Genomic DNA, 18,803 nt, shown 5'->3' with positions numbered 1-18,803 from the left:
GGCACTGACACCGTCCTACCCAATTGGAATACAGATGGCACCAAGCAGCCCATCGCTTACCCATCAAAGACTCGTTCCGCTGCACAGTGTAATTATTCACAAGTGGAAAAGGAGGCACTAGCTATTATTCTCACAGTTGATAAATTTCATGTCTACCTGTATGGGACAAGGTTTCTCCTCACCACTGACCACAAGCCATAGTTCCAAGCTGCCAGACAGGACTACCCACCGATTACAGCAGTGGGAACTACTCCTCAGTATCTATTGTTATGACTTTCATTACCCCTCCACTGCTCAACACACCAATTTGAGCAAAACGTAGCTCTTGTGCTTGCATCATATGATGCCTTGCAGCAAACCCTGTCAAACTTTCTGCTGACTGCACATAAAGACATGACTGCTATGGCTGCTGACCCGTTTTTCTGAAAAATGGTTTCAGCGATCCAGTTGGGTTGGTTGCGGTGCATCTCTTTGGGTGGGGATCAGGCATGGTGTACATTTTTTCTCCTACATGGTCAGGTAAGTGTTGTCCAGGGAAATTCTCGGGCTTGCCATGAAGAAACAATGCTGTCGTGTCGTCATTCCCCCGGAATTGCATCCTCACATACTCCAGTTGCTGCATGCGATGCACTGGGATACGATTTGTGTGATGGCACTGGCATGACATCATGTTTACTGGCCGACAATTGATCAAAACATTGCATGTCCTCTTGTGCAGAATGTGCAAAGAATCGGGGAGCACTGCTGCACCAGTCCTCTCGTTGGCTGATCCCAGAGCACTTATCACAGGATAGGGTCATGTCAATTTCACTGGCCCCTTTTTGGTCAGCATCTTGTCATTGAAATTTTCCGTACATATGGCAGTGAGTCTGTGCAGCGGAATATCACTGACTGCCACGGTTTGCATTTGCAGCGGTATCCAGCATATGAGTACCCCACCATTTCACCTGGCTTCTAACTCAAGAGATGGAGCACCTGATGCATAAATGTCCCTGTCTGCTGTTTCCCTTGATGATGGTGCTGTCTGGCAGTATGTTTGTGTGGGCGCAAGTCATGGAATCTCCTGGATTTGCTTTACCCTGAGTTGCATCCCAGGGACCACTGTGGACTGCCGTGTTTTCCTCTCAGGACTGCCCTTTGGGCCCAGTCCTTTGGGCAGCAGCAGGTGTGGCTGCCACGTGTTGTGGTGGGCCACGAAGGTCAGCAGTTGTTTGTGGTGGATGCCAGTAGGAAGCAGCTGACCATCCATCAAATCAGCTACATCCATGCCCTGTTGGGATCGCACTGCCACAGTGTGGTGGTCTGCCAGACAGTATGTTCACTCACAACGTTGTTCTGGATGTGGACTCCCACTTGCACCAGTGTGTTTCCCTGTTGCCACCCACTCCTCACATTCCCTGTCCTCCCATTGCCTGCAGCAGTGGCCGCCAGTGAAGCCTGCACCAGTGCCTGCCATTGCGGAACCCATGGATCTTGAAACTCCCTCTCCCCTCCCTCCCCCCACCTTACTAATGGATATGCCATCAACTCCACTGCCTCTTTACACTGTAGAAGATAACCAAAATTTACATCCATTGGGTTCCAAAACTTCCAAATTATCACTCCACTTTAAGGGGCTATCTGTCTATGAAGAATAAAAATGCAATTTGGTAGAAGTCTAATGACTGACAACCTATGCCATAAAGCTAACTTCTTCATTCGAGTGGAATAATGCTCTGTAAAACAAAGTAATAATGAAAGCAAGGCAGGATGAATGTGCTGTGGAAAAAAACCTCATCAAGTCATTACTTCTTTATATTCTGACGGCAGCTTTAATAACCATACAATGGAAAGTGATACACAATGCAAGCCAAGTGCATATGCTGGTTGGTAATCTGTTATAATAAAACTTCAGTCGTTTTCACTGCATGAATTTTTTCTGGTTTAGTAAATAATTCTGTGACATTTAATGAGAGACTGAAAATTTGCTTATGGCTTTATTTCACCTTTAAACATGTAATAACAATACTGACATTCACCACAGTTACTGCACGATGGAGGACTAACCCTCCAAAACCAGCAGTCTTTAACGAAGGGTACTGTGAGAGTGGTGGGTATTTTGTTATAGTAATTATTAACTACTGTGGACAAGTCATAAACAGATATACTCAAGTATTGGTATTATAAGACTATCATTTAATGCTATTATGAAAAGGAAACTTGTTACTCACCATATAGCAGAGATGCTGAGTCGCAGATAGGTACAACACTAAGATAGTCACAAATTAAGCTTTCAGCCAGTAAGGCCTCCATAAAATAAATAAATAAATAAACAAAACACACACACACACACACGGTACGTGCACTAATACAACTCGCACACACATAACTGCAGAGAGAGAGAGAGAGAGAGAGAGAGAGAGAGAGAGAGAGAGAGAGAGAGAGAGAGAGAGAGTGTGTGCGCGCGCGCGCGCCCATTTTTGAAGAAGCCCTTAGTAGCTGAAAGCTTTATTTGTGACAGTCTTTTTGTTTGCCAATTTGTGATTCAGCATCTCCGCTATATGGTGAGTAGCAACTTTCCTTTTCATAATATGGTTACATTCCCTCCTTTGCTGTCTCTGACAGAATTACAATGTCATCGGCAAACCTCAAAGTTTTTATTTCTTCTTGGTGGATTTTAATTCCTACTCCAAATTTTCTTTTGTTTCCTTTACTGCTTGCTCAATATACAGACTGAATAGTATCGGGGATAGGCTACAACCCTGTCTCACTCCCTTCCCAACCACTGCTTCCCTTTCATGCCCCTCAACTCTTATAACTGCCATCTGGTTTCTGTAAAAATGTAAATAGCCTTTTGCTCCCTGTATTTTACCCTTGCCACCTTCAGAATTTGAAAGTGAGTGTTCCAGTCAACATTGTCAAAAGCTTTCTCTAAGTCTACAAATTCTAGACACATAGGTTTACCTTTCCTTAACCTATCTCCTAAGATAATCGATAGTGTAAGTATTGCTTCACATGTTCCGACGTTTCTACAGAATCCAAACTGATCTTCCCCAAAATCAGCTTCTACCAGTTTTTACATTTGTCTGTAAAGAATTCATGTTAGTATTTTGAGCCATGATTTATTAAACTAATAGTTCAGTAATTTTCACACCTGCTTTCTTTGCTCACCAGATGGTAGGGTTTTGTCAGTGATGGCTCTCCCAAGGCTGTCAGTAGTTCTAACAGAATGTTGTCTACTCCCGGGGCCTTGTTTCAACTCAGGTCTTTCAGTGCTCTGTCAAACTCTTCATGCAGTATCGTATCTCCCATTTCATCGTCATCTAGGTCCACTTCCATTTCCATACCATTGCCCTCAAGTATGGCACCCTTGTGTAGACCCTCTATATACTCCTTCCACATTTCTGCTCTCCCTTCTTTGCTTAGAACTGGTTTTCCATCTGAGTGGTTCTCTTTTCTCAAAAGGTCTCTCTAATTTTCCTGTAGCCATTATCTGTCTTACAGCTAGTGATATATGCATCTATATCCTTACATTTGTCTTCTAGCCATCCCTGCTTAGCCATTCTGCCCTTCCTGTCTGTCTCATTTTTGAGACGTTTGTATTCCTTTTTGCTTGCATCATTTAGCTGCATTTTTATATTTTCTCCTTTCATCAATTAAATTCAGTATCTCTTCTGTTACCCAAGGATTTGTACTAGCCCTCGTCTTTTTACCTACTTGATCCTCTGCTGCCTTCACTATTTCATCTCTCAGAGCTAACTATTCTTCTTCTACTGTATTTCTTTCCCCCCATTCTTGTCAATCGTTCCATAATGCTTTCCCTGAAACTCTCTACAACCTCTCGTTCTTTCAGTTTATCCAGGTCCCATCTCCTTAAATTCCCACCTTTTTGCACTTTCTTCAGTTTTAATCTACAGTTCATAACCAATATATTGTGGTCAGAGTCCACATCTGCTCCTGGAAATACCTCACAGTTTAAAATCAGTTTCCTAAATATCTGCTTATCTTTATATAATCTATCTGAAACCTTCCAGTGTGTCCAAGCCTCTTCCATGTATATAACCTCCTTTCATGATTCTTAAACCAAGTGCTAGCTTTGATTAAAGTTATGCTTTGTGAAAATTGTACCAGGCGGCTTCCTCCTTCATTTCTTACCCCAATTCCACATCCACCTACTACTATTCCTCCTCTTCCTTTTCCTACTATTGAATTCCAGTCCCCCTTTATCATTAAATTTTCATCTCCCTTCACTATCTGAATAATTTCTTTTATCACATCATACATTTCTTCAATCTCTTCGTCATCTGCTGAGCTAGTTAGCATATGAACTTTTACTAGTGTGGTAGGTGTGGGCTTCATATCTATCTTGGCCACAATAATGTTTTCACTTGCTGTTTGTAGCAGCTTACCTGCATTCCTATTTTCCTATTCATTATTAAACCTACTCCTGCAATACCCCTATTTGATTTTGTATTTATAACCCTGTATTCACCAAACCGGAAGTCTTGTTCCTCCTGCCACCTAACTTCACTAATTCCCACTACATCTAGCTTTAATCTACCCACTACTCTAGTTAAATTTTCTAACCTACCCACCTGATTAAGGGATCTGTCATTACACGCTCCAATATGTAGAACACCAGTTTTCTTTCTCCTGATAATGACATCCTCCTGAGTAGTCCCCACCTGGAGATGCAAATGGGGGACTATTTTACCCCCGGAATATTTTACCCAAGATGATGCCTTCATCATTTAACCTTACAATATAGCTGCATGCCCTCGGGAAAAATTATGGCTGCAGTTTCCCCTTTCTTTCAGCCATTCGCAGTACCAGCACAGCAAGGCCATTTTGGTTAATGTTACAAGGCCAGATCAGTCAATCATCCAGACTGTTGCCCCTGCAACTACTGAAAAGGCTGCTGACCCTCTTCAGGAACCACACGTTTGTCTGGCCTCTCAACAGATACCCCTCCGTTGTGGTTGCACTTACAGTACAGCTATCTGTATCGCTGAGGCACGCAATATATACCTTAACTGTATGCTGATACCATGAGCAATGTTCTAGGTTAAATTCTAAACTTATCCAACAGCCTCAGTCCTTGAATAAAGGATATGCAGACACACAGCTCAACCACAGCCTATGGCAGTTTGAGTACTGCTCCTCTACAGTTTCCATCTTCTAAGAAGTTCCAAAACAGTGCATGCACTGTTGTACAATAAAAGATTCCTTCTGGAGAGAAATCTGCTGGTTATAAATCTCCACCACATTATGCCATTTTAGAATGAGATCTCACTCATGAAGATGCAATTTTACCTCTGAAATAAACCACTAAATTATAGTAGTTAAAGCAATTTATCACTAGACATCAGTACAAAACACTATTTTATGCTGAGTAGAATTTAAACATGAAACATGATTATTAATACAATACCTTTGTTACTGCAGTTATTGCTGGAGCTTTGAGAGTTGGTTGATGTCTTATAAGCTCATCCATAGCATTCCCCAAATTACAAGGCGTATCTGTCGCTGGATCAGAACTTTTTCGCCTTTTCATTGCTCCTAAGTATGTTGGTGATATAAGTATTTTGAACAGTCTTGGAAAAGGCAGGTACTGCATAAATGCTTCCAACCCACGTCCATTCAGACACAAAGCACTGAAAATATTTGGAAGTGACCCTAGAACTTCTCTAGTTGCTGGAACCTAAGAAAATGAGATCAGTTCAATTAGTAATATTTTAGGGTAGAAGGACTCCCTGAAGACACACAGTATGAATTATATTAGATGGGATAGATTATGGGCAGATGACAACATTCAAAGAACACAATGAAACACACTGCTGCTTTATTTATTAGTAACTTTGTCTGAACAATGTGAACAGAATGAGAGCTATTGTTAAACCAGAAAATAATTTAGTTACCTACATCTTTCTGACTTAACATTGTTTTATCACTTGCTGCAAGAAACTACTGTTGCACAGTAGGAAAGTAAGTAAGTAAGTAAGCAAGCAACAGGAATAAAATTTTGTTGGAAAGAGGTCACTAAGTGGGCCACATTTGCTGGCTACACAACAGTGTCATAACCTAATTTCAACATGTGAGGCCAAAAGTACTAACAAACGAGATCATTTCATCAGACTATGCAAGACAGAAGCCAAGAACAACTAATTCAGCACATTGAGAACAGAGTGGAGCAGCGTTAATGAGGCTACATGTAGTAACTTCAACTAGAGACATCATAAGAAAACTTTCAGGATGCAAACTTCACATTAGGAAACACTCTGAAACCTGGAAGTGAAGTGCTGGAGTAGCCTACAGTGCTGATAGGCTCAGAGAACAAGAGGAGATCTGTCTGTAATGTGGGAGATCACATCATTGCGTGCTATAAAATCTCCGTCCTCGTCAAGCTCATCCTCAGAGTAGACCATCCCATCTGCAACATGGATACCAATGGAAGACCAGCTCTATTAAGTTGCACATGCTCTGGTGGATTCAAGAAATGTCTGCCAACTTGCGGTCTACTGCTACAAGTCCACAGCCATCTGGACTTGGAGGCGACTTCTGATCTTCAAGCCAACATCCTGCCGGTCACAGCAGTCACTGACTGAGGGTGGGGATGGGTCCTATCTTCTATGGATGAAGAATCGATCAGCCCATCCACAAGCTGTTCAACTTGGGCACTGGGTGCCTGTGTCATCGCTACTGGGGTGGTACACATATCACCTTATCAGCTGTATTCTGGGACCACCACTCAGGCAATGCTTTCTGCAGCTGATGTGTCTTCCGCCCTTGTGCCACCTTGACAACCAACTACAGAGCTGTGCAGTATTCTGAGAATGAGTCTAAGTGCAACCTCATTCATTGAGAGGACTGAGGCTCCAATATATGTCCACAGTGACACATGACTGCTGCACCCTCATACACACCACGGCCTGACCACAGGCAACACCAGGACCTGCACTCAGAAAGTTCCTCTTCGAGCACTGACATGCCATTTCAGTATGGTCACTGCTAGGCAGTGCCAAGAAGATGAAGATAGTAAAATGCTCACCAATAAATGATGGTTAATTGAATGATATTTCTCTAGCACCCCACAAAAGCGCTCACCTTTGCTGTTCGCTCGACCTCCTATTAACAACATGATCCTGGCTCAGGACATAACACTACAATACGTTCAAGACACAACAGCCAAGGCTTCACCAACAACACAGAAATGACAGAGCAGATACACAGCATGAGAAACTAACATCCTGTATTCTGTTTTCGTCCCCTCTGCTAAAATGGTTCGCCATGTTAAGTTGGCGGGGTGACCTCTGAAGAAACATCAAAGAAAGTCATTTCGATCTTTGCACTAACCCACCTGATCTTGGCATATAGAACATATTTTGCACAATATCTTGCCAATACCTACCGTTCTGCTCAGGTGAGTTTATACTTTATGAAAAATGAAGGCTATGTACCTTACCACCACTCAGAGCGTACACATTATAAAAAATTTTCTCATTCTGAAGGTACCAGAACTGCAGGTGATAAGCTTTACGATTTCACTTGAGATGACTTTTACACCTTTTTAGAAAGCCTCCTATGGGATATCACTGAAGTTCATAAACATTTTTATTCCTAAAATGACATAGCAGATAGCTTCCTAATGAGTTGTTAATCAGTGAGGCTTACTGGTGCAGCCAACTGGTCAAAAGAGGTAGCCGTGGACGACTACTAGATTGTAGTGTCTTCAATACATTAACCCTGGCAAACATTTGACAATGTGAACTAATAAGTGATGATTGCAAAGCTATGAAGTTGGGCTGTCTTGCCACTCTGGCCCATGAAGTGGTGAGTAACAAAGCCTGTCTTTATTTGTGAAATGGTTAAGATATGTCAATGCACTGGGAGACCAATGAATGTTGCATACATTTGGTGACTATCTCATTGTGATCTCCCAATACACACCCATTTACATATGCTTTGATCCATGTGTAAAATTTATGAAGGAAAAATTCATTAATTTTCACAATTTATTTATGTTTTATTGTTGGAAGTATGATAATGGTACAGTTTCTTTTATGGATTTGCCTGCTTCTTTCTAAGCAAAAGATACGGAAAGTATCCTAACTATTTGGAAATAATTACAAAGGACATTTAACAAAGATCTATACCGGCTTATTTGTTTATCTTGTTATACATTAAGAACCTCTTGTTATGTAGGCAATAGGATGAAAAACTCATGGTGGGAAGTTCATCATACACAGGGTGCCCCATTGATCGTGACTGGGCCAAATATTTCACGACATAAGCATCAAACAAAAAAACTACATAGAACGAAACTTTTCTAGCTTGAAGGGGGAAACCAGATGGCGCTGTGGTTGGTCCACTAGATGGTACTGCCATAGGTCAAACATGTCAACTGCGTTTTTTAAAATAGGAACCCCAATTCTTTGTTACATATTCATGTAGTACGTAAAGAAATATGAATTAGTTGGAGCACATTTTTTGCTTTGTGATAGATGGCACTATAATAGTCACAAACACATGGCTCATTATTTTAGACAAACAGTTGGTAACAGGTAGGTTTTTTAAATTAAAATACAAAATGTAGGTACGTTTGAACATTTTATTTCAGTTGTTCCAATGTGCTACATGTGCCTTTGTGAACTTATCATTTCTGAGAACACATGCCGTTACAGCGTGATTACCTGTAAATACCACATTAATGCAATACATGCTCAAAATTATGTCCGTCAACCTCAATGCATTTGGCAATATGTGTAATGACATTCCTCTCAACAGCGAGTAGTTCGCCTTCCGTAATGTTCGCATATGCATTGACAATGCGCTGACGCATGTTGTCAGGTGTTGTTGGTGGATCACGATAGCAAGTATCCTTCAACTTTCCCCACAGAAAGAAATCCGGGGGCGTCGATCCAGTGAACGTGCGGGCCATGGTATGGTGCTTCGATGACCAATCCACCTGTCATGAAATATGCTATTCAATACCGCTTCAACCGAATGTGAGCTATGTGCTGGACATCCATCATGTTGGAAGTACATCGCCATTCTGTCATGCAGTGAAATATCTTGTACTAACATCGACAGAACATTGCATAGGAAATCAGCATACATTGCACCATTTAGAGTGCCATCGATAAAATGGGGGCCAATTATCCTTCCTCCCATAATGCCGCATGGTACATTAACCCACCAAGGTTGCTGATGTTCCACTTGTCGCAGGCATCGTGGATTCTCCATTGCATAATAGTGCATATTATGCCATTTATGTTACCGCTGTTGGTGAATGATGCTTCGTTGCTACATAGAACGCGTGCAAAAAATCTGTCATCGTCCCGTACATTTCTCTCATGCCCAGTGGCACAACTGTACACAATGTTCAAAGTCGGCGCCATGCAATTCCTGGTGCATAGAAATATAGTACGTGTGCAATCGATGTTTATGTAGCATTTTCAACATGGACGTTTTTGAGATTCCCGATTCGCATGCAATTTGTCTGCTACTGATGTGTGGATTAGCCACGACAGCGGCTGAAACACCTACTTGGGCATCATTTGTTGCAGGTTGTGGTTGATGTTTCACATGTGGTTGAACACTTCCTGTTTCCTTAAATAACTTAACTATCTGGCGAATAGTCCGGACACTTGGATGATGTCATCCAGGATATCGAGCAGCATACGTAGCACACACCCGTTGGGCATTTTGATCACAATAGGCATACATCAACACGATATCGACCTTTTCCGCAATTGGTAAACGGTCCATTTTAACATGGGTGAAGTATCACAAAGCAAATACTGTCCGCACTGGTGGAATGTTACGTGATACCATGTAACGTATTTATACATTTGTGACTATTGCAGCACCATCTATCACAAAGCGAAAAAAGTGGCTCAACTAACACATTCATATTTCTTTACTTTCTACACGAATATGTAATTAAATATAGGGGTTCCTATTTTAAAAAATGCAGTTGATATCCGTTTGACCTATGGCAGCACCATCTAGCGGGCCAACCTTAGCGCCATCTGGTTTCCCCCTTCAAGCTAGACGAGTTTCGTTCTTTGTAGTTTTTTCATTTGATGCTTATTTCATGAGATATTTGGCCCAGTCACTATCAATGGACCACCCTGTATGTGGTAATCAGTAAAGCTGTGCTGATTTTCTGAGTTTTGGGGGGAGACTGAGGTACATCTTTCTAAAAACAATCAAGAAAATAATATTGTGGTTCTTCCAAAGTGACTGTATAGGTGCCTTTTGTCAGATATATTAAAAACATTAAAAATAATATTAACCACTGTTTACCATCACTGATGGTTTTATGGTGTAATACAAGGGAATGTCAATAAAGCCAAAGGGTTTTCTTTTACTTTCATGGAGTACGTGCAAGTTCCATGTTCATATCGACAACAAGAATTAACTGTGATGGTATGTGAAATCTGTCTATCCATCTGTGTGTCTTAGTCATGGGCAATATGTGGTTTTAAAATACTTTTTTCATCTGCAAGAACTGGTCTTTACACTAACAAATGCAAATAACCACACTTTGTGTCAGTACCATTCACTACACCAGCATTACAGTAACACCCATTCAGTTATTATGCAGTACAGTTAATGATTGTTTCCTTCAGCTGCCAATGAAATTAAATCTTTTACAACCTAGATACAAGAACAGGATCTCAAGGCAATGATTTTAAGTATTTCTCATAAGACATACTGCATACACCTTAAAAAATGGGATCCATTTCACTCATTTCATGTTGGATTACCTCTAACACATGAAAAGTACTGTACATCCAAATAATTATCATGCCTGTAATAAGTTCAGTCGTAAATTTTTTAGACTTTCTAGTTGTTGTTCTGCAGTATTCCGTGTGTTTTGATTTCTGAAGATACAGGGGAGGCAGAGAAAGGGCGGGAGGGGGAGGGGAGAGAGGGGAAGGCAAAGGTACAAGAGGTTTTACATGAAACAATATTATAAGAACAACATAAAACATTGAGCCATATAAAACATTGAGCCATATAAAACATTGAGCCATATAAAACATTGAGCCATATAAAACATTGAGCCATATAAAACATTGAGCCATATAAAACATTGAGCCATATAAAACATTACAATATATACTCACATCTTTCACTATAAGGGCATTCATAATAACATATGTCAGGCCATCATCTTGCAGAGTACAAAGAAATGATGGTTCCTGAAAAACATACACTGTAACAACATCTGTTGCAAGAAGAAAGAGTGAAGCACCATAATACTCTGCATTGCTTATTATGTGTCTCAGACTCGATGGCAAGGATCCAGCCATTACATTCCTCACACTATCTGAAAATGATGTGTCTTGAATGGCCTTCTTCAGAAAATTCAACATGGATTTCAACAAAGCAGCTCGCTGTGGAAGACAGGTTTTCACTGATTTGGGGTCATTTGTGCTAATTGGCCTATGGCTTTCCCTAATTTCTTGTGACATCTCACTTTTATTCAAATCACCCCGAGTTTTGTCTGTGTCCACTTCCATCACATGTTCACTGTCCGCACTGCAACTTGGTTGACCAGACTGTGCATTAACATTGAATGTTAGATGCTGAGGCTGATAGCAGGCCAGTATGTCATTTGTTTTGATCACAAAAGGCTGATCTCTCCTACAAGCATTCACTTCAACCTGAAAAAAATCAGAATTGTTAAAGAAATACAATAAATATTACAGTTAAAAAATTTTAAACATACAATTCAGTTCTAGTAATACTAACCTCAAGTCTACTTATGAAACTGGAAAGGCCTCCATGAGCTTGAAAGCTTTGCATGTCAATGTTTGTGATAAGATCAATAACTCGCACAGCTCTTGTAACAAACTGCAAGGAAAGGAAAAGGAGTACACGTATTTGTTTTAAGATAATCTTAAAAATATTTATAGTGATTAAAAATCAATTATTTGGTACATTCAAGGATATCTCACAGTACATGTCCATTTAACTTAATAATCAGAAGTCAATAATGGAGAATGGGGGAAGGGGCGACAGCATTTTTATATAGTAAAACTCCTGTCTTGTTCATTTTTTGAAAGATTTGACACAAATAACATGCTATCAGTTACATATTATGATCACATTTTGGCATGTCAGAATGCTATCCAGTGATAGAAATAGGCTACAATAACTTTCAGCTGCATGAATTTACATGTCCAATTTTATCAACAGCATTGGAAAGGAAATTGTTGGTAGAAAATGATCGCAACATGATGACTAAGCACAGCTGTATTTCTAAAATAGATTCGACATTAATGAGTAATACTTCTAATCTTGATGAAGGGGAGCACGAGTATGAATTTGAAGATATTTAGAGACATGGTAAAACTATCTGATCAAAGATCAACTGCTCATTGTCTAATTAGGCAGTTGATTCTAAGGTAAAAGTGAGATCTTTCCTCTATGATTCATTACGTAATATCCAAAAGAAATCCACTGGTTGTGATTTTGCATAGAAGATACTTTAAAAAAAAAATTATTTACAGATAATGTGTCTAGTCGTTCATACCCAGAACGTTACAATGCTGAATAAATGTGTGAATGTTTTAACTGAAATAATACTGCAGTGGGGAAGTACCACATTTCCTGTACAATGTGGCAGTGACTATTTGTGTGTGCAAACACTAACCAAGTAAGTGATTTATGATAGTCATTCAAAATGTGCTTACACTTATTAAGTGTGATTAATGATAAAGGGCATACTGGTTTTGGAAGCATTACAGATATTAGGTATACTAATCAAGTCAAGTTAACTTTGAAGTGTTGTCATATGGCAATGTGGAACATTGTTATGAAACATTATTTGTGTGGACCTTGCATAAGGTTTGATAAAATCAGCAGGGTAATGTTGTATGCTGTCTCTCATGATGAACAGCTGTAATAACTGATTTTTCATTGTACTCAGTTAGGACGAACAGGACAGCTATAGATCATACAGTGTAATAATTTGTTTCTAGTGGAATTGCAACATTAATGAAAAATGTTTAGCTACATTTACTGCATTATCTGTCTACCACACCTACATTTCTGGAAACGTCCTTGCGAACAAGTGATAAACTGTAATCTCACACCAACTGCCCTCAACGTCCTTTATTCACAGTAATTTTTTGATTCACATTTACTGCGATTTAATGGTTCAATGTAGTACAGTAACAAATGCTTGAAGTATTTTTCAGACTTAAAATCTTTCAAAATCATGTAACTAAAGAGGAGGATTAAAATGGACTTTACATTGTTACAGCCTTGTTTTACAAACATCAGTATGTTCCAAACTAATACATAAAGGGTTTCTACTAAGTTTTGAATTTCCTGTAATAGGGCAGTGATTAGCAACAGTAATCTAACTCCAGGGAAAACTCTTATTTGCCCAAACACTGTGATACAGTATCAAAAGACTATAGCTGTCATACAGGAAATGAAATCACAGCTATGAAGAGAGAAAAAAAGGCAGCTAATAAAGAGAAAGTTACAGGTTTCAAGCTAATGATAACAGGAACAAGCTGAATTAAAGAAAACTAATCAGGTATTTCCAAGTGGATGTGAAAAGACACAATGAAAATATGGTAAGAGAAACAACTGGAAACTATAAGAGCACGAAGAAACACTGGAGCAACTTGGGTTGCATGAAAACCATATTTCAACAATTAAGATGACTGAAGGACCAATAATTGACAGACCACAAGCTATAAAGGCAATCCAAGGCTTTTTTAAATTAAGGAATCAGTTGGGAACAAAATACAGCCAGCAAATAATAAAAAATAATTACATTCCAAATGGGTTGAGGTGTATAAAGATATTCCAATTATGAAAAAAGAAACGGCATCTCCCCCCCCCCTTTTTTTGTTGGGTGGGAGGTTCTAGCTGAAATGGTTAACCCTGTTGGCAAAGTACACGAAAAAAAAATTTTTAATCATTAAATTGTTTACAGATCAATGAAAACCATGGCACCAAACTGGAACAGTGCTGTAATTGATCTACTCCAAAAATAGAAACAAAATAGACCTGGGCTGACACTTTGCCACAATGAGTGAGTGAACCTATCACTGACTATACAGAAGTATCTTTGTCACACTCAACTCAGATACAGTTCTTTACTCTTGTTCTGTTTTTATTCTTATCCGAGTACAAATACACATTAGCTGTCAAATAACTGAGCTGTCATTTTATGAGGCGACCCCAAAAAAGAAAAACTAAAGATAATAGTGTGACCAGATATTGTGGGGAATAATGGATTTATCAACAAACACTAGAATGTGGGATCGAGATTAAACAATACTTACTGCTCAATCCACAATCACAGTCCACAACTATTAATTCATCACAATATGAGATGATAGATAAAAATGCACAAGATGGGAGTACATATAGGAGACATGGAAACGTAGAACTTCCTGTGTTCTGGCAATGCGATCTCAGCTGCATTTCACAGGATGGATGCATATTTCAGAAGCATAGCATGTCCAATAATGTTGATAAATTTAAGATAGTGGTTTCACATCTGGATTTAGAAGTCATAGACGAAATAAAAGAAATCTTGTCATAACAAAGTCACACTGTGCTAAGCAAAGTTCTCATACAATGTTACACATTTCCACTAGAGATGTAATTACAAGAAGTTTTCTCAGAAGAAAATATGGGTCTCTGTCACAAGTACTCAAAGCCTTGTGTACACGAGTATGTGATAAATGTCTGTCTGAACAATCTTTACGAGTATTATGGCTTTGTAAACTTACAGCCAACTTTTGCACTGTCACTGTGGCACAATGCAAACTTCAAAGATGGATGTTAAAGGGTGCTAACATTTGTCAGGAACACCATATGCACCCGATCAGTGCATGGCATAAAGATTTGCAACTACCACATTGCTTGCAGTCAGCCAATCACACTGACTGTTCATGCAGGACCCTTTATCAGGTGACGAGCTTCAGACTGACACACACGTCAGTGCGCACACAAGTTTTCCCAAATTCTCACTGCTTCAATGGACATAAAAAACCAGCAGTGATCACACTACTGAACTTGTTTGATTACAATTTTATGCTATGCGACCTAAGAAACATGCCAAACTTAGCAAAGTTACATAAACAAGTGCCTCAAGAATTACCATTCAAATCTCGTCATATGGGCAACATTGACATGCTACTGAAGTAGAGAATACTACAAACACCTGCTGCAGCTTTTCCACCATCTACAAGGAGTACAGTACAATTACCGGCAAGATAAAGTTGGGCCTGTCACTATTACCTGACCAGGTCGAAGCAGTAGAACAGAGGCCCCTTTGCACAACTCACAAGAGGCTTCGCAGATTCCTAGCCATGCTGAACTATTACCAACATTAATTGCCTAAACTAGGTCTGCCCTAGAGCCACTCAAAACAATACTTGCTGACAAATACCATGGAGTACAGATGCTGAAGCAGCTTTCCATTACCTAAGGAAAATCTATTACAGGCAGTGCCACTAGGAAATCAAAGACTGAGTGCTCCTTGGCACTTACAGTAGATGCAAGCCAAAAGCAGTTGTACAGCAGAAAGCTGATGGAAAATGGCAGCTGCTCACATTTCCCTCTAACTTAACAGCAGGAAAAATGGAGTGCTACTGACTGCTGGTTGCTTGCTACTCACTTAGCTATGTAGCACTTCCACCCATCTGTCAAAGAGACCACAAGCCATTAGTAGCTATCTTTCAGCTAGACACAGATCTCAATTCATGAAGTCAGTGCAGCAGTTGGAGTACATCACACAGTCCACAATGGATGTGTGTCACATAAGAGGAAAAGACAACATGGTCATTAGATCGCATATCTCTAAACTGTGCCAAATCAAACTCCATTCAATGGAAGAGTTAGTGTCAGAGCAACAAGAAGATCCTCTCTTGCACTGTCATACATGGAGAAACCAATAATTATATAAGAGCAGAGGACAGCTATGCAGTTCAGGTGACTGTCAGCCCCAAATGTGCCTGACAGAATTTGGTGTGACGTAGTGAAAGGGAAGCAAAGGCCCTACATACCAGAACAATACCATCATGAGGTTTTCAAAACTTCCTGACACCATCAGCAATGTTTTCACGTATACGTCGACACTGTGGAGCCACTACAACACTCTTTGGAACAACATTATTTGTTCAAAATCATCATTTTACAAGGTGGTCAGAAATCATTACAATGGGCACGAGTGCACTCGGGATTTGCCAGGTTTGATATTCTGCAAGGCATAACCACAGGTCATGGGAGGCAATTTGAAACAAAATTTTCTATGAACTTTTATTACTGTGTGGGTGCAACCACCTCAGCACTACAAGCTACCATCCAACCAGCAATGGAATGCCAGAACTCTTACACCACATATTCAAAGCTGCCCTAATGATTAGCTCCTCCTCATTGTCCAAAGCACTGCCACAGTCCTACTCGGATTGAGAACAACAGCTGAGGAGGACATACAAAACTCTCCCGTACAACTGGTCTATGGTGAGCAGCTGAGGGTTACAGGAGGATTAATCATGTCAGCATCTGCACAATCAACTGTCTCTGAGCTACATACGCTGTTCACACAACAATTCAGCATCAGAAAGAAGAACTTTCAGCCGACCAACCCTGTAAGACATGAAGACTGGAAGATATTCATGAACAACCACCTGGGAGGGGGGGATCCCATGTGCATCCACCACCCATTTTGCCATACTTTAGACCCTACACAGTAACAGCAAGAGGAAGTCACAGTTTCAAAATTGAGATGGGCAGCAAACAGAAGACAGTCCCAACAAAGTACCTTAAACACATGTACACTGATGAGAGTGCACTCCTTACACAGTTCTCCTGCAATCAAATGTGGAGGCTGACACTTCTGCACAGATTCGCTAAACCCTCAGCACCAGAAGAGAACACTAACGCAACAACCGCAAAATAGGAGCAACCCTTGCTTGCAATTTTTTGAGAATGGGTAGACAAATCAAATGTAAGTTCCCCCACAAACTGGTGGCACCCGGTTTCAAAAACAAGGTGGCGGCTACTATGGCGACATCACTAATCCCTTTGAACACAATGTGTGAGCAAACTGATCACTGAAAGTATCTCTTGTTCTGTTTTTATTCTTATGCGAGTACAAAAAAAAAACTGTTATCTGTTAAATAACTGAACAGTCATTTTATGAGGATAAAGTGTAACACACTAGCTCCCACAGACCTATTAGCTTCGCCGTAACGTACAAGACATAAGCTGAACTAGAAATGCTTTATTTGCCTAAACGAGTTTTCAGATTTACAGATTTATAACCTGTTATCAGCGGCATTTAATACAGAAAAACAAAGAACTATATGTACATCAATTTCTACAAAATAGTAAATATGTATTAGTGTGTTCTCTAAATCCCATTTTTAAGTTTTCCTCTGACTAATAAACTCATCAGAAGATCAAAACAAACAGCAAAACAATTTAGAAAAGATATCTGAATGGTGCAAAAAGTGGCAGTTGGTCCTAAATAAAAAGTGTGAGGTCATCCACACGAGTGCTAAAAGGAATTAAAACTTCAGTTACACAATATATCAGTTTAATCTAAAAGCCGTAAATTCAACTAAATACCTAGGTACTACAATTACAAACAACTTAAGTTGGAAGGAACACACAGAAAATGTGGGGAAGGCTAACCAAAGACTGCGTTTTATTGGCAGGACACTTAGAAAACATAACAGATTACTAAGAAGACTGCCTACACTACGCTTGTCTGTCCCCTTTTAGAATACTGCTGCACAGTGTGGTATCCTTACCAGATAGGACTGATGGAGTACATTGAAAAAGTTCAAAGGAAGGCAGCATGTTTTGTATTATCACGGTATACGGGAGAGAGTGTCACAGAAATGATACAGGATTTGAGCTGGAAATCATTAAAAGAAAGGTGTTTTTAGTTGCGATGGAATATTTCCATGAAATTTCAATCACCAACTTTCTCCTCCAAATGCGAAAATATTTTGTTGACACCGACCTACATAGGAGGAATGACCACCATGATAAAATAAGGGAAATCAGAGCTCGTACGGAAATATAAAAGTGTCCACTCTTTCCCCGCGCTATACAAGATTGGAATAATAGAGAATTGTGAAGGTGGTTCGATGAACCCTCTGCCAGGCACTTAAATGTGATTTGCAGAGTATCCATGCAGATGTCCAACATGAAATTTATCATATCTTATACCCAATATAGATAAGAGCAAAATATATAACAGGTCAGGTGCATATAAAGTAACATGTAGTGAATGTCATAAATTTTATGTTGGGCAATCAGGCTGAAACTTCAAAACATGACTTAGAGAACATACTAATGTTAATGCAGCCCATTCCTAAGCATTCAGTGCTCATTTAAGAGAATACAAGGATTCTGCTATGAAATTCTCAGAAACATCATCATTTCCCATAAAACAGAAAATGGCAGATTATTAAATATTGTAGAACAAATTGAAATATACACCCATATGACAGAAGAACCAGATGACATACTTAATGGACAGAGTTATGGAACAAAATGTACATACAAAATTTTAACTGTGTTTTAAACAAGTATTTTTGGTTTGGAGTTTATGTCCAGCATGTAAAACTGTCTAATTTGTCGTGATAGCCTAGATTATTTTGTTTGACATACTATAGAAGAACATAATGTTAGTATAGTTATATTAATGTTACTATATGTACAGCAACTGTGTAGAGATCCATGTACATACAGTTGTTTGTTCCTGTGTATCAGATGCCACCAATGATGGGTTATAAACCTGAAAACCATTTTTGGCAAATAAAACA

The 18,803-nt window shown here is 39.6% G+C and overlaps 1 protein-coding gene across 1 annotated transcript in view; it reads right to left on the bottom strand.

Annotated features, from left to right (window-relative positions):
* The window catches only part of LOC126470028 (E3 ubiquitin-protein ligase HUWE1), a 458,288-nt gene that overhangs the window by 303,507 nt on the left and 135,978 nt on the right, over positions 1–18,803 (bottom strand). Inside the window, exons 9-11 of the mRNA XM_050097515.1 lie at positions 11,743–11,844; positions 11,115–11,654; positions 5,411–5,680 (exon numbers count right to left, since the gene is read on the bottom strand). Coding sequence (XP_049953472.1) covers positions 5,411–5,680; positions 11,115–11,654; positions 11,743–11,844 — 912 coding nt within the window. The remainder of the gene's footprint in view (positions 1–5,410; positions 5,681–11,114; positions 11,655–11,742; positions 11,845–18,803) is intronic.

The sequence above is a fragment of the Schistocerca serialis genome, chromosome 3 (genome assembly GCF_023864345.2).
Source record: "Schistocerca serialis cubense isolate TAMUIC-IGC-003099 chromosome 3, iqSchSeri2.2, whole genome shotgun sequence".
Taxonomy (NCBI): domain Eukaryota; kingdom Metazoa; phylum Arthropoda; class Insecta; order Orthoptera; family Acrididae; genus Schistocerca; species Schistocerca serialis.
This window is presented reverse-complemented; position numbering and strand designations above follow the sequence as displayed.